General features: G+C 45.5%; 1 protein-coding gene across 1 annotated transcript; it reads left to right on the forward strand.

Moving 5' to 3' along the window:
- The first annotated feature begins 1,649 nt into the window (after window positions 1-1,649).
- On the forward strand, window positions 1,650-12,361 carry BCL2L14 (BCL2 like 14). Its single transcript, XM_056862970.1, has 6 exons — window positions 1,650-2,046; window positions 5,673-5,768; window positions 5,877-5,969; window positions 8,292-8,362; window positions 10,010-10,282; window positions 12,279-12,361. Exons 1-6 carry the CDS (start codon window positions 1,650-1,652, stop codon window positions 12,318-12,320), a joined length of 972 nt encoding a protein of 323 aa, XP_056718948.1. The 3' UTR covers window positions 12,321-12,361.
- Window positions 12,362-16,446: the final 4,085 nt, after the last annotated feature.

A 16,446-nucleotide genomic window follows, 5' to 3' on the forward strand; every position in this document is an offset into this window, starting at 1 on the left:
AAGGTTGACTCAGCCTTCCATCCTTCCGAGGTCGGTCAAATGAGTACCCAGCTTGCTGGGGGTAAAGGGAAGATGACTGGGGAAGGCACTGGCAAACCACCCCACAAACAAAGTCTGCCTAGAAAACGTCGGGAGGTGACGTCACCCCATGGGTCAGGAATGATCCGGTGCTTGCACAGGGGACCTTTACCTTTATTATAAGCTTTCCATTTTTACCTATGCAGGGAATTCAAGAAGTTGACCAAGGTCCCAAGATACCAGTTCTCAGAGGAGAATTCCTTCCCCAGCTTTATCCTTACATTCAAATATAATCAGATCTTTTTAACCTCTGACACCAATAAGAGCAAGTTGCCAATCTCCAGGTGGTGCCTGAAGTTCCCCCAGAATTCTACAGAGTCCAGCTTCTGAGGGTGGACTCTATAAGCATCACAGTACCAGCTGAGCTCCCTCCCCAGGTCCTGACCCCAAGCCCCCTTGAATTTCCCAAGCTGAAGCTGGTATAGGGTTGCCAATTCTGGGTTGGGAAATTCCTGGAGATTTGGGGGTGGAACTTGGGAAGAAGAGGGTTGTGGGAGGGGAGGGACCTCAGCGGGGTATAATGCCATATAGACTGCCATACAAAGGAGTCCTTTTCTCCAGGGGGAACTGATTTCTATTGTGTGAAGAGCAGCTGTAATTCCAGAAGTTCTCCAGGACCTACCTGGAGTTTGGCAACCCTACGAACGATAGTACAAACATATCTTCTGGATTGAGTCTTTCTGTTAACTGAAACCTTCTTTTTGTTAAAAACTTGTAAATGAGCCTGGAGCGTCAGTCAGGTTCTCTCCTTGATCCACCAGCCATCAATCCCGGCCACCAATAGGAATTGGCATATTGCAATCCTAAACAGACTTACACTCTTCTAAGTCCATTCAGGTTGACGGGCTTAGAAAAGCATAACTGTTTCAGAGTGCCTTGCGAGTCTCTTCTCCTGCCTCCTGTCTCTTCTCCTGCCTTCAGTAAGGGATCTGGCAGCCCTGGCTTTTGTTTATCAGACACAAACAGAGGGAGGGGCAACGTTTCAACTTGGCCAGAGAAGCAAAACAAAACACCCAGGGCTGGATCCAGCCAGCTTCTCTTAGGATTGCCTGCTCTGGGATGGGAAATACTTAGAGATTTTGGGGACAGAGCCGGAGGAGGGCGGGGTTTGGGGAGGGACGGGACTTCAATGCCATAGAGTCCAATTGCCAAAGCAGCCATTTTATCCAGGTGAACTGATCCCTGTCGGCTGAGATCCATTGTATTAGCAGGAGATCTCCAGTTAGTACGTGGCGGTTGGCAACCCTAGCTTCTCTGCAGGCCACAAAGGAGGTCTCCTTCAGCCACCCAAAAACATCTATGCTGGGGATCATGGGACCTGCGAGGACAAAAGCCATGTGGGCCAAGGGCTGAGGAGAACTGGATGAGGTTGAGTGAAAGAGCTGGCTGAATCCAACCCCTTGGACTGTCTCACATTTTTCCAACTTTGCAAACCAGCTAAACTTGGTCTCTGTCAACTCTATACAGCAAAAGGCTGCAAAGGAATTCCACACATTGTTTGTATAAATGCAATGGATTTTCTGTAATATGTTGTAAACGCTAATGAGGAATTTTACCTTTGCAGGTGCAATATGAGTTTGGCCAATTTTTCCAGTATGGAAGAAATCCCTTTAGAGGACGTGGACAGAACCAGCGTAGAATACAGGGTGTTGATGGCCTATGCCCAGCACCGTCTGTCTGCTAGCAAATATGGCCAACTTCTAGAAAGGGAAGCCAAGGGCCAGGAGGGATCATCTTTGAGCAGAAAGGAGGCACAAGGGGTCACCCCTGCAGAGCAAGAAAAGGCACCCCAAGACTTGCCGCCTGAGGACCTCAAACCCTCGGCTAGAAGGAAAAGACCAAAGAAGAAGAGAGGAAGATCCAACTGGAAGCGCCTTTTGTTGCCTTCCTGTCTGCGGGGGCAACCTGAAGAAGATCACAGGAAGAGTGAAGTGAATGGGAAGCAGCCATTGCCGCATGGTGTTCAAGGTGGGTTTAATTTTTCTTTTCATTTTCATACCCTCCACCGCTGCTACTGGCATTTCATTGTCTCTTTAGTTGGTGGCGTTTAAATGTTGAGGACCTGGTCAAGCCAAAGTTTGTGCCCCATTTATTTCAATAACAAAAAAATCCAACACAGATGGGCATACAATGACCACAATTCAATGTTAAATTTTAGCAAATCTATATTAGACCTTACTATAACACAATGACATGTAGTTTATCAGTTCACATCAGAGAATCTCTTTCACAACCACAAATAGTGTTCTCTAGTCATCCCATTACAAAGGTGTACCAATGTGTACAAAAGAAATAAAGTAATTCAGTCCCTTATTCCATGGGGACGAGGTGTGTGCGTGCGTGCTGATGTAATGGAATGACTAGAGAACACTGTTTGTGGATGTGAAAGAGATTCTCTGATGTGAACTGATAAACTACATTTCATTGTGTTATAGTAAGGTCTAATATAGATTTGCTAAAATTTAACATTGAATTGTGGTCATTGTATGCCCATCTCTGTTGGATTTTTTTTGTTATAGTCTATATAACAGAGGTGTCATGTTTTTGTTAACCATTTATTTTAATGGCAGAGTTTTCAAACGAGTCCTTAATTCTTTACCACTGAGCCTAAAACCCCTTAACGTTGGCTGGATCACACCCTGAACAGGAAAACAAGAGAGCTGCCCCAGTCACGAAGATGAAAGAAGGCAAGGCCGAATGCCAACGGTACAACAGCAGGGAAGTGAACATTTATTATATGGATGCTTTAAAAGCCCTCGTGTTAGGGTTGCCAGGTTCCTCTTTGCCACCGGTGGAAGGTTTTTGGGGTGGAGCCTGAGGAGGGCGGGGTTTGGAGGGACCTCAGTGCCATAGAGTCCAATTGCCAAAGCAGCCATTTCCTCCAGGTGATCTGATCTCTGTTGGCTGGAGATCAGTTGTATTAGCTGGAAATCTCCAGCTATTACCTGGAGGTTAGAAAATCAGTACAGGAGCGAGGAATACTTATAAGTGCAAAAAACTATTTATATACTACCGTGTCTAATATAATACGCACTTCATAAATATACAAAAAGAACCATTCATACAGTTGTATCACACATACACAAAACCATCTCTAGGATGGTGGTGAATAGAAACAGTTCAATTCAGAGGTGCAGTTTCTCTCAAAATATGCACAGCAATCTTCTGTATTCATCCCATGCAGGTAAGTAAGCAGATGTAATAAATATTAATACAGGAGGAATAACTTCATGGAGGATACGGCAGTTTCAAATTCTTTGCGATTTGAATTCTTCATCAGTCCTTCAAGCATTTCTCTCTTATATTGCACATCTTGATAATAAATTACAAAGTGCTGGATACAGATCAGTTCCCACGAGGGGTAACATTCACAAATGGCTACACTTTGTAATTTATTATCAAGATGTGCAATATAAGAGAGAAATGCTTGAAGGACTGATGAAGAATTCAAATCGCAAAGAATTTGAAACTGCCGTATCCTCCATGAAGTTATTCCTCCTGTATTAATATTTATTACATCTGCTTACTTACTTGCATGGGATGAATACAGAAGATTGCTGTGCATATTTTGAGAGAAACTGCACCTCTGAATTGAACTGTTTCTATTCACCACCATCCTAGAGATGGTTTCGTGTATGTGTGATACAACTGTATGAATGGTTCTTTTTGTATATTTATGAAGTGCGTATTATATTAGACACGGTAGCATATAAATAGTTTTTTGCACTTATAAGTATTCCTCGCTCCTGTACTGATTTTCTAATCTTTTGATACTAGTACGGTGGTGTCTATTTTCTCCCCCATTACCTGGAGGTTGGCAACCCTACCTCGTGTGTTTCTCACTCAGATTCACCAAGTATTTATAGGTATATAATTCTAGGATTCTTCAGTTTTTGCAACATTCTGGCTAGTGCTTTTTCATTTATGTTTTGTCTGAATGTGGTTTTAATATTTTGTATTTTGATTTTTTAAATATTATTTATTAATGTTCCTTGCTCTTTTTTTAATTTAAAATTATTACAAATTTTAAACTTTTATACAAAAACACACAACATAATGAAAAAATACATAAACAAAATAAAAGCAAAATAATGACCCTACTTGGCGAGAGAACGTAACATAAAGGTCACTTATGCATGGTCGGTTTAGCCTCCTTCATTCCCTGTTTCAGCCAGGATCAAGTTTTTGAAAATGCACGTCACCTCATTCCTTTTTGGGGATATAAGCTTTTATATAAGGTTTTCAGGGTATAAGCTTTGGAGAGACTGGCTGAAGCTGAGCTTCTTTGCAGAGTAGGGGTTTGGACCTGGGTTTCTCTAGCCATAGGCTAACACCTTAGCCACAGAATTAAGTACCCAAAGGTCAAGAAAAACTCAACATCCAAGGCCAAAGATCATACAATATAAAGATAATGTCAATACAAAATATGTATTGACATTAATACTTCATAACTACTTATTATATTTTTTCGTGTATAAGACGACCTTTTTTTCCTAAAAATATTTAGAAAAAAATTGGAGGTTGGGCAGGGAAGAGAGCAATTGGGAAGAGTCTGGTCGCCCTGGCTGGCCGACGACCAGCCTTCCCAGGGTTCCTGCTCTCTTCCTGGCCCCTGCTTTTCCATATGCCCCCATGTATAAGATAACCCCTTATTTCTTAATTTTGGGTTAAAAAATATAGGGGTCATCTTATACATGGGGGCGTCTTATACACGGAAAAATATGGTAATATTTAACACCTTAATACTTGATAGCTACTCCAGACTTTGAGACATCTTTATGACGGAGTTTTGACCATTTGGCTGAAACGCATTGGGTCAAAGTCTAATTGTGTGATTTTATGTCTGTTTGTGTCATATGTATACATGAGCATGTTGGTTTGGTAGGCTATTTCAGGGCCTTATATATGTTGCTGATTTTAACCTGTAATAAATATAAATATATACATATTATTTATTGACATTACCTTTATATTGTATAACCTTTGGCCTCAGATGTTGATTTTTTTCCTTGACCTTTGGGTACTTAAAGGGTTCACCCTCAAGCAAACATTTCAGCCTCTTTACCGCTACCCAGCATCTAAACATTTGGGAAGAGATGCTCTGTCAGTATTCGGGAGACCATGTGTGGCCTTAGGCCAAGCCATGAGTCAATCTAGCTTGGCACTGCCTGCCCAAATTGGCAGGGTCTTTCTAAGCAGGATCTTTCCCAGCTGTGCTGCCTGAAATGCCAGGAACTGAAATGGCAGGAGCTGAGCCAGAGACCTTCAGGATGCAAAGTGGAGGCTCTGCCACTGAGCTGGACTCCTGCCCAAGCAGGACCACTCCTTGGGGACAAGCAGTGTCTGAAAATAAAACTTTGTACCGCCAGGATCTTGAAAGTGATCCAGCTTTGTGAAGGAAGTTGCTTTGGTCAGTCTATCCAGACTGTATGTGTATTCCAACCCATTAGAAAAGGGGCTGCCATGCACTCGACCACTTCTGTGGCATCTAGCAGGATGTATCCATGTCCCTTGAATGTGGTGCACCTGAATAAAGCATCAGCTGAAAAAAAGAACAACCTAGCTAGTCTCTCTCTCGCTCTCTTTTTTTACAGAGGATTCTGACATCACTCGTGTGGCAGACAAGCTTGCTGAACTAGTTGATATTTCCACGTACCAGACTGGAAGGATAGGAGTCAAAGGGTTAGTCCGCCCAGAGAGCCTCAAGGAAGATGGCAGAGAGGCCTCCACCACTGAAAGTCCTAAACCAGTTGGTATTCCCAGGTTCCTGGCTCTGCCTGGGAACAGCACCATAGGAGTCAAAGGATTAGTTCGCACCGTGAGCCTCGAGGAAGATGGTGGAGGAGCCTCCAAAATTGTGTCTGAAGGTCCTTATCAGGATGATGGAAAAGGTAACCTGTGTCTCCTGACAGTTTAGCTATAGCTTTCTCCTGTGGAGCTAAGGTTTTACAATTTCTTACTCTCACGGAATCTTTCCTGGAGATTTATATGCAGGAGAAACTTTCCATGTTGGTAATCCCCATGTATTGCAGTGGTACGCATTTGCAAATGCTCTCTGGCACACTGGCCAAGCATCCGGAGCCTCACTGTTGTCCTGTGTACCTAGGGCATGTGCCCCTTTGAAAAATATCTTGCTGCACAGCATGCACTGGGGAAAGCCTATGACCGGGGCACGGTCTTTCAGGGAACCTTGTCCGGCCTGACTGAGCCTGATATGCTTCCAAGGACCTGCAGGGGACCCTGGACCACAGTTTGGGAACCGGGCCACCAAGGTCAGCCCGGGTTGTTCTGTCACATGATCTTCCTGGCGATGATGCAAAGGATTCTGGGGCTCAGAATGCTTGGCCCAAAGGGTGCTGTTGGGCCTGCCTTGAGATTAACTAAGAGCCAGAATTAGGAATCTGCCCTCTTTGTCTTTGAAATGATTGTAGAAATAAAGGGCATCATAAAAGAACATTGCAAAAAGAAAGCTTTTGTGTGCAGTGTTTGCGATCCGAGTGTTCCAGGTTTCTTCTCCTCCTATGACTTCTGAAAGCAGAGCATTTCTGCAAGGAATACCTTGACGTGTTATCACGAAGTGCTAATTCAGCTGTGACTGCTCAGCAAAGGGATTTTGGAGTCCTAAGAGCCTGCTGAAAACTGTCATTGTGGAGTTGATGTAGCCGCAAGGCTGAGAGCTATCTGGCCGGGTAGAAAATACACCTGAAAGCATCAGATGGGGATGATATATGTGTTGGTTTTGTAGTTTGGATGGCAGGCTGGGCTTGGAAGCAGGAAACTGATTCTACTGGCCTTCCTTATAGGGTTGCTGTAAGCAGGGCTGGCTCAAGGTGTTCTAACGTATGAGGCAGAACACCCAAAAGGTGCCACCAAACTATTAACACGGGGGCACTCGCATCATAAGCAAAGAAGAATGGAGTTGGAGATAGTGTTTAGGTGATGATCTTCGTAACACCGATTTAAAAAGGTAAAGGTAATCCCCTGGGCAAGTACCGGGTCATTACTGACCCATGGGGTGACGTCACATCCCGACGTTTACTAGGCAGACTGTGTTTACGGGGTGGTTTGCCAGTGGGAAAGACCCCTCCAGCTGTTTTTGCCCAACTGGGGGGCAAACTATGAGTACCTGTTAGTTTTCCCCAGAGCATAAGAAAGGCCTTGCTGGATCAGATCAAGGTCCATCAAGTCCAGCAGTCTGTTCACACAGTGGCCAACCAGTGGTGCCTCTAGGAAGCCTCTAGGAAGCCCACAAACAAGACAACTGCAGCAGCATTATCCTGCCTGTGTTCCACAGCACCTAATATAATAGGCATGCTCCTCTGATCCTGGAGAGAATAGGTATGCATCATGACTAGTATCCATTTTTACTAGTAGCCATGAATAGCCCTAGCCTCCATGAACATATCCCCTCTTAAAGCCTTCCAAGTTGGCAGCCATCACCACATCCTGGGGCAGGGAGTTCCACAATGTAACGATGCATTGTAATACTTCCTTTTATCTTTTTTGAATATCTCTCCTCCAGCTTTAGCAGATGACCCTGCATTTTAGTATTATGAGAGAGGGAGAAAAGTTTCTCCCTGTCCACTCTCTCCAAACCATGCATAATTCTATAGACCTCTATCATGTCTCCCCTTAACCGCCTTCTTTCCAAGCTAAACAGCTCTAAGCGTTTTAACCACTGCTCATAGGGCAGTTGCTCTAGCCCCTGATCATTTTGTTACTCTTTTCTGCACCTTCTCAAGCTCTGCAATATCCTGTTTTAGGTGTGGGGACCAGAACTGTACACAGTATTCCAAGTGCGGTCTCACCATAGATTTGTACAAGGGCAGTATGATAGCAGCAGTTTTATTCTCTATTCCTCATCTAATTATGGCCAGCATGGAATTTGCCTTTTCATAGCAGGCTCAAGCAGCTCCACGGTGACTTTTTCCAGCAACAAGGAAGGGAAAGGAAGGGTTAAAGTTCTCTGCATGCCATTCTCTTCCTTGATAAAGCAGTCCTGGCAGCTGCATTTGCAAAAAGGGGGGGGGCAAAGGGGTGAGAAAATGTAAGTGGGGCACTTAGGAGACGTATTTGTTTTAAAAGTCTGCAAACAAGCTCTATGAGCTGCTTACTGGCATATTTTATTTATTAATTAAAATGGTGATTTTACTACATTTTCCAAATTAGCCATTGTAGGCCATTGTAGGTTTATTCTTTTTTCTTTTTGCCAGACAATGAAGAAAAGATAATCGACACCATAGTTGTCTTGTTAAGACAATCAGGAGATGCACTGGCGGAACAGGTAACTCATTTGGGGAGGCACGTACTTCTCTACGATTTTCCTAATGCTAATTTCTAATGCCAGTGCTCACAAATTGGAAGACTTTGGATCTCTTTTTGTTTTCACGAACCCCAGTCAGGCTTGTCTTTTCTACACTTACCTTTTCACAAAGCTTTTTAAAAGAATGCTTCCCTTGAATTCAACAGGGATGGCATTTTGTGGGACTGGGTCAACTATTCTTTATGGGGACCCTGCCAGATTTTTGCCAAGGACATGGTATTATGCTTATTCATATTAGTAAATGTAGGGGAAAATATCTTTTTTAAGTGCTAGGTGTCTGTTTAAGCTCTCTGCTTCAGCTGTGCCTGTGTGTGTGTGTGTGTGTGAGCGCGCACTATTACTTAAAGCTGTTACTGCTTCAGCATTCCTTGTTTAGCTGTGACTTGCTCAACGAGGCTAGAGACAGATGGATAAAGCCTTTTATTTGGGAATCTGTCTTTAAACTGGGTAATCTGAGGGTTCTTTTAGCAGGGGTGGATTTTAATACTACATTGGCAGTCGCCAAATTTCTTTCCCAGTCAATTAAGATTAAAAAAATACTAATTTCCTTATGGGCTATTTAGATAGTTCCTTTTTTCTTGCTTTTTATTTTGATCTCAGTGTGATATTGTTCAGGGCCGAACTGGCCCTATGAGCAATATCATTAAAGTAAGTAGGTCACGGCTAGACATTTCCAATGTTCATACGTGGCCTGACCGCGTGTGCCACAAACCTCTCTTCTGGCTCCCAGATTTCTATGTGGAGAACAGAAGAAGTCCCAAGAATTCAGCAGTTGGCTGTCCCTGACACTAAGCATTGCCACACTCTTCAGTTAAGAGTCGAACAATTTGAATTTTTTGTACCACAAGGTGGAGTCCCACAAGCATCCAGCAAGTTTATGCAGTTTTTCAGATTGGCTTGAGGACATCAGAGCAGCGGGACTTGTTTGCCCAAAGCTACCGGCCTCACCGCCAGTTGGCTGCCAATTGTCCCTCATGGTAGAAGAAGTGCTGGTGGGACAGAGAGAGAGGGAAACTGGATTTACTTTGACACATACTGATTCCTGGCCTTGAAGCAACAAGGCTCAATCCCCCCCCAACATGAAATCAATTGGGTGGTCTGTAGGGAGAAGGGGTAAACATCAGGGGGGTTAGGGCTGCCAGCTCCATGTTGGGAAATACCTGGAGATTTTGGGGGTGGAGCAGTTCTTAGGAGCCTGAGGAGGGATGGGTTTGGGGAGAGGAGGGACTTCAATGGGTTGTGATGCCATAGACTCCACCTTCCAAAGTGGCTATTTTCTCCAGATGAACTTATCTCTGTTGCCTGGAGATCAGTTGTAATCCCAGGAGATCTCCAGCCACCACCTGGAGATTGGCAACCCTACAGGGCCTGGAGTTCTGGAATTACAATTGCTTTCCAAACTACAGAGGTCAGTTCCCCTGGAGGAACAGGCAGCTTTGGATGGAATCTGTGGCATTGTATATCCACGGAGCTCCCTCTCCTCCCCAGACTCTGCTCTCCCCTCAGATCTCCAGGAATTTCCCAAGCTAGTTGGCAACCATAGTGGGGGTGAGAATGGCTCCCTCTGAAATCTCCCCACGCTTACAAATACTTTGTGTTCATTCCCAGATGAAAAAGGACAAGACCCTCTCTTCAAGCTTCTGGAGTGTGATGTCCTACTCTGTCTTCAGGAGAATTGCAAATCAGTTCTTAGAGGACGTTCCTGTGGACCCTGCAAGAGACTCTGAGGCGCACGTGCAGAGTACAAAAGTGGCTTATGCGATGGAACTCACGACCAGACTCACTGCTGTAGACAGCCATCCCATGAGTCTTATGCTGGGGTTTGGGACAAAGTACCTCAAAGAAAACTTCATGCCTTGGGTCTGCAGCCATGGGGGATGGGTAAGAAAAAAGCTGGCTTGCTCCATTTGAGGACCCCACATTCCTGTACACCAGCGGTTCCCAAACCTTTCGGGCCACCACCCCCTTGGCTCCACAAGCTCAACCCCAGCTCCCCTACCCTATCCTATAAAAAGCGTCATTCAAAATAGGGGTTTGCATAATGCACTAAAGAAGATAAGAACAATAAAATTTCAAAACCGCGACAATTAATTGCACATCTATTCAATTGCACATCTAGTCAACGAAACTGATGAACTTGATCCAGTGGTACCAGCTCTTCAAAGTCTGCAAAAAAATTCTGATAGTTTCCACCAAATTTGCCGGCATGGTGCCACAGCTTGATCTATTGTAAATTAGTGAACGACACAGTTGAAGGGGCCACCTCTAGCACCTCCCTGCTGCCCTCTTGCCTCTTAGTGACCCCCTATGTAATCCCCCCCCAGGGGTGGTACTGCCCACTTTGGGAGCCACTGCTGTACACCTTTGGAACTGATCTGTGATGGCTTTGTGGATTGGTCCCTGGTTGGGTAGGAATGCTTGGATATTATGTTGTGCTTTGTAACGAACACCAGTGTGGTGTAGTGGTTAAGAATGGTAGTTTGGAGCGGTATATGTCTCCCGCATAAGTTCGAACCCAGGTTCGAATCCCCACTCTGCCATGGAAACTTGCTGTGTGACCTTGGCCCAGTCACAAACTCTCAGCCTCAACCTTGGCAATTATTTGGATGGGAGACCTCCAAGGAATACCAGGGAAGTGACGCGGAGGCAGGCAGTGGCAAACCACCTCTGAACATCTCTTGCCTTGAAAACCCTATGGGGTTGCCATTAGTCATTTGTGACTTGACAGCGAAACACACACACATACACACACACACACACACTGTACACATGGCCTATCATTCCGGTGTGTTTACTGGATTGATGAGTTTTTGATTAGATATAGTTTTACAATATTCCATTAGCCATTAGGAGGAAAGATGGGATTATCAATGTTTTAAATTTCATCACTAATAATTTCTGCCCTCTTGCTTGATGCGTTCAAAGCTGAGCATAGATTGATGGAACTCCACAGAGCAATTTCTCATGCACAGGCATCTGGCCAAGACTCTGCCCAAGCCCCCATCTCAGTTGGTCTCAGTTTGAAAGAAAGACTCCATGTCTTCACCCCCCCCCACCCAGTGTGCCTATGGGGGAGGGGAGGAGGAGGAAAGAAGAAGAGTTGGTTTTTATATGCCGACTTTCTCTACCACTTAAGGAAGAATCAAACTGGCTTACAATCACCTTCCCTCCCCCTCCCTACAACAGACACCCTGTGAGCTAGGTGGGGCTGAGAGAGCTCTAAGAGAGCTGTGACTAGCCCAAGGTCACCCAGCTGGCTTCATGTGTAGGAGTGGGGAAACCAACCTGGTTCACCAGATTAGCCTCCACCACTCATGTGGAGGAATGGGGAATCAAACCCTGTTCTCCAGATCAGAGTCCACTACTCTTAACCACTACACCATGCGGACTCAATTGAGTGTTGTACATGTTGGGCACCCCCTGAGTAGAATATGGCCCCCTTAGTTATGCATTGCGGTCTCTCTTGCGCTTGCGAATCCACCTGTTTCTGCCATCTCTTATGTTACCTGGTGAGTTACACCTTGTGCCTGACTTGATATGCAGTGGTAGTAGAGAGCCAGTGTGGTGTAGTGGTTAAGAGAGGTGTATGCTAATCTGGAGAACCGGGTTCGATTGCCTGATCCGCCACATGCAGCTGGGTGACCTTGGGCTCTGAACTCTCTCTCCACCTACCTCACATGGTGTCTGTTGTGGGGAGAGGAAGAGAAGGTGATTGTAAGCTGCTTTGAGACTCCTTAAAGGTAGAGAAAATCGGGGTATAAAAAAACAACTCTTCTTCTTCTTCTAGTTGTGAAGTTGGTCTCACTGTTCCACTGCTCCGCTGGGACTCCCAAAGCATCCAGGACTGTATTAAACTGACTTTTCTCTTCATTTTCAGGAAAAGGCTTTGGGATTATTGGACCAGGATGAAGTGGAATAATGAAAGACTGTGCATTTCCAGAGATGGTTCTGAATTTGGAACGGCCCATTGGATGAAGCAGAAAGAGAAGGACTACAACGTTGGGGGTGGATTCCCTCAAAGCGGTACAAGATTTGCAGCACCATCCCAAGCAGCCTCGCGCCCTCCTAAACTCCCTGACTTCACTGGGTTTAGGAGGGCATAACTCTGTTTAGGATGGCACGTTTGGTCACTTTCATACGGCTTCTTGGCACTGACAGGTTGCTCAGTGCATTCCTGACCAAACCGTGTGCGCTGCTCTCCAGAAGAAGGGATCATATTTTGTGATGTTCTAAGCTTTCGATTTAGCACACTTTTTTGGGGGGTGGGGAAGAGAAACACCCCACTACTTTTTCTCATATGTGTTTATAAAGAAAATAGCCAAGGGAAGCTAAAAAGAGGGCTGGGGTGGGAGGAGGAGGGAGAGGAGAGTCAGTTCTTTGAACAGGTGCGTGACTTTCAGCAGTTGTGGTCTGTCCCGGTAGCCTTCGGAGAATGGGGAGGGTCGTCTGGTGCAGTTCCTGTTGAGTTCTGCTTCAGACCAAGCGGGCAAACAGCAGGCTTGAATTAAATACCATGGAGGATTTTCTAGAGTAGTCTTTTCCTGGGTGTTCTCACCTGCAGGTAAATTTCTGCATGCAGGGAGATACTTACTGGGAGGAGCGTGTGCAGGTGGAAATATCTTACCTGCAGGCTGGTGGCACAATCCAGCAGGGGCGTCACTGTATGAGTCTCCGGGTCCTGTGATCCGGAGCCGGGCAATGTCATGGAAAATGCTGAAACTCAGCTATGGAAAAGCCTAAGACCATGAAACCACTGCGTATAAATGTAGAACGCAGTGGAGAAGGTTAAGAGGGCCAGAAGGGAGCCCCCTTTGAAAGTGTGTTGAAATGCTCTCCATTTAGTCGCCAGAATCATCATGAGCCTGCTGTTGCTCATCTCGTACTTGAAATGTTTGTAAGTGATTTAAAGACTTGAAATGCCAAACCATTTCTCGCGTCCCCTTCCCTTTTTCAAAACAGTGGCATGGCTTTTCCATCTGTGTTAGGGACGGCAAGTGGAGGCTTCTGGTCAAAGCTAGTCCCCTTACCAATAGGGTCTTCCCCACCCATTTCCTACCCAGTCGGGCCAAAAAAGCCCGTGGAAGTTGTCGCATCCGTGGTACAAGGGCCTGCAGGCAGGCCACTTCGGAAGGTCAGAATATGTACTTGGCCTCTCCATCTCTGCTTTAGTTCTCTTTGTGGTCTTCCAGGCATGCCGGTTGCCCACGCCTGGGGTTTATTAAGATTGTCCTGGCTGACCAGCAAAAGGGTAAAGGTGTAGATGTGTCGAAACTGAGAAATGCCGAATATGTTTCAGGATCAGGTCCGTCTACTAAGAAAGAGGCTGCTGTCTCTTCATTTTCAGGGGACCCAAAGACCTGATTCACCGGGTTAGTGCAATTTTGCTCTGGGTCTACTGATGGCTGAGAGCATGAAAAAAAACTTCCCCCCATGGGAGTCTCACGTCACACAACAGTGCAGCAAAGAGGTCCCTGGAGTGCTTTCTTCGATCCAAAGGCAGTGCTCAGCAAAGGCGTTGCAATTCATCTGAGATTAATTTTTTTAAATGGAGCTGAGCCAGCTGAGTGTAACCGATCCCACGTGCCTCGATCGATAACCTTGGTTCTGATCAGAAGGCTCCGCGTTCTCTCGACTTTGGTCGGAAGCTGGCCGGCAAGACGCCTTTCTCTACAGCTTGGTGCTGCCCATTCATGCGCCGAGGCAGGATGCGAGGAGGCTGTGCCAAACACGCTTCGGTTCCAGGGAGGGTGGTGTGCTGCAGCCGTTCCCGAAGACTCAGCTGTTTCTCATTTCCCCCCTCTGTGTTGCTGGGTGGGGATGAGAGGGATTTTCTTCATCGGGAGCCAGTGCAGAAAACTACTAGCCAAGAAAGCGGTCTTGTATTGAAGGCCTGCTTTTAATTTGATTTTTGACTCGCGTCACGGGTTAGTTCGATCTTACGCTCTCTTGCTTTCCAGAAAGTGAGAAAGTAACTTTGGTTAACAGTAGGCAAGACACGTTGACCTTGGAATCCATTAATCTTAGTGGACAAACCCCTGTTATTGGCTACTGATCACGAGTACTGATGAGCATGTCTAACAAAACAATGAAAGGCAATCAGTCTTGAAAGGGTTATCAGCTGCTGGGGCAGTTAGGTTGAATTCTGCCCCATTTTTAAAAAATGCACTCCTGCCAAATTAGTCCAAAAACATGATTCCAGGTTGATCTGCCTGCAGTTCTCTCCAAGAAGTCTAGTCTGTTATATTAAAAAATATATTCTTTATTTTCAAGGGTTAAAGGTTTTCAGATCTTAGTGCTATTGTAAACCATATCTCAATTTATGACTATCCCAAGTTAAACAGGAGGCCAGAATTTCTTTCATGGGTGAAGATTAGATTCAAGAATAATGGGGGGGGGGGCAGAGAGAGGCAGGCAGCTGTGCCACAGCAGCCCAGTTGAACAAAGTACACACACACTCACAGAGTTGGTTCCTCTTGAAATTGAAATGAAAACTAGTCCATATCAGCAAATTCCTTATTGGGGACTGTTAAGCAAAGTAGTGAAATCAAAATCATTTATACTAACTGACATAAGAACATAAGAACAGCCCTGCTGGATCAGACCAAGGCCCATCAAGTCCAGCAGTCTGTTCACACAGTGGCCAACCAGGTGCCTCTAGGAAGCCCACAAACAAGATGACTGCAGCAGCACCATCCTGCCCGTGTTCCACAGCACCCAAAAATAATAGGCATGCTCCTCTGATACTAGAGAGAATAGGTATGCACCATGACTAATATCCATTCTAACTAACAGCCATGAAATACTCCTCTCCTCCATGAATATGTCCACTCCCCTCTTAAAGCCCTCCAAGCTGGTAGCCATCACCACATCCTGACAGTAGCCAGCTTTGGAATACATGTAGGTCTGGTTGTCCCACCTCAAAAAGGATATCCTTAGACTGAATATGATAGAAAAAGGGAACCAAAATCATCAAAGGGGTTCAAAAATCAAGGATATTCACACGAAGAAAGACTTTTTAGGGCAGAGAAAAAAGATGACTAAGAGGAGATGTGTAAGAGGTTTATACAACTGGGTATCGTTGGAGAGCCCTGACCTGGATGGCCCAGGCTAGCCTGATCTCATCAGATCTCAGAAGCTAAGCAGAGTTGACTGTGCCAAGTATTTGGATGGGAGACCTCAAATGAATAGCAGGGGTGTGACAAAGTCATGTTAAGATATTTGGAGGGCAGCAATACAATAATTACAGAGCCCTGTGGCACAGAGTGGTAAGCTGCAGTACTGCAGTCCAAGCTCTGCTCACGACCTGAGTTCGATCCCAACGGAAGTTGGTTTCAGGTAGCCGGCTCAAGGTTGACTCAGCTTTCCATCGTTCCGAGGTCGATAAAATGAGTACCCAGTTTGCTGGGGGTAAAGGGGAGATGACTGGGGAAGGCACTGGCGAACCACCCCGTAAACAAAAGTCTGCCTAGTAAACGTTGGGATGTGACGTCACCCCATGGGTCAGGAATGACCCGGTGCTTGCACTGGGGACCTTTATGTTACTTAATACAATTAAGGCTTCAAAACAAGCCCAAATCTCTCCTACAATGAAATGCCCATGTTTCTGAAGCTTTTGTAAAGAAGAAGAGTTGGTTTTTATATGCAGACTTTCTCTACCACTTAAGGGAGACTCAAACCGGCTTTCAATCACCTTCCCTTCCCCACAACAGAAACCCTGTGAGGTAGGTGAGGCTGAGAGTGTGTGACTAGCCCAAGGTCACCCAGCTGGCTTCGTGTGTAGGGGTGGGGAAACAAATCCAGTTCACCAGATTAGTGTCTGCAGCTCATGTGGAGGAGTGGGGAATCAAACCCGGTTCTCCAGATCAGAGTCCACTGCTCCAAACCACGGCGCTTAACCACTACACCATGCTGGCTCTCAGTGTGATAAATGCTGAGGTGATAAATGCTCAGCCTCTCTGTCTCCCTCCCCCTCGGCCCATTAAACGTTTGAGATTTTTGCTCCAAAAGTAAGACAGCAATTTGTGCACTCTTGGTGGCGGCGCTTT

Source organism: Euleptes europaea, chromosome 17 (assembly GCF_029931775.1).
Source record: "Euleptes europaea isolate rEulEur1 chromosome 17, rEulEur1.hap1, whole genome shotgun sequence".
NCBI classification, from domain to species: domain Eukaryota; kingdom Metazoa; phylum Chordata; class Lepidosauria; order Squamata; family Sphaerodactylidae; genus Euleptes; species Euleptes europaea.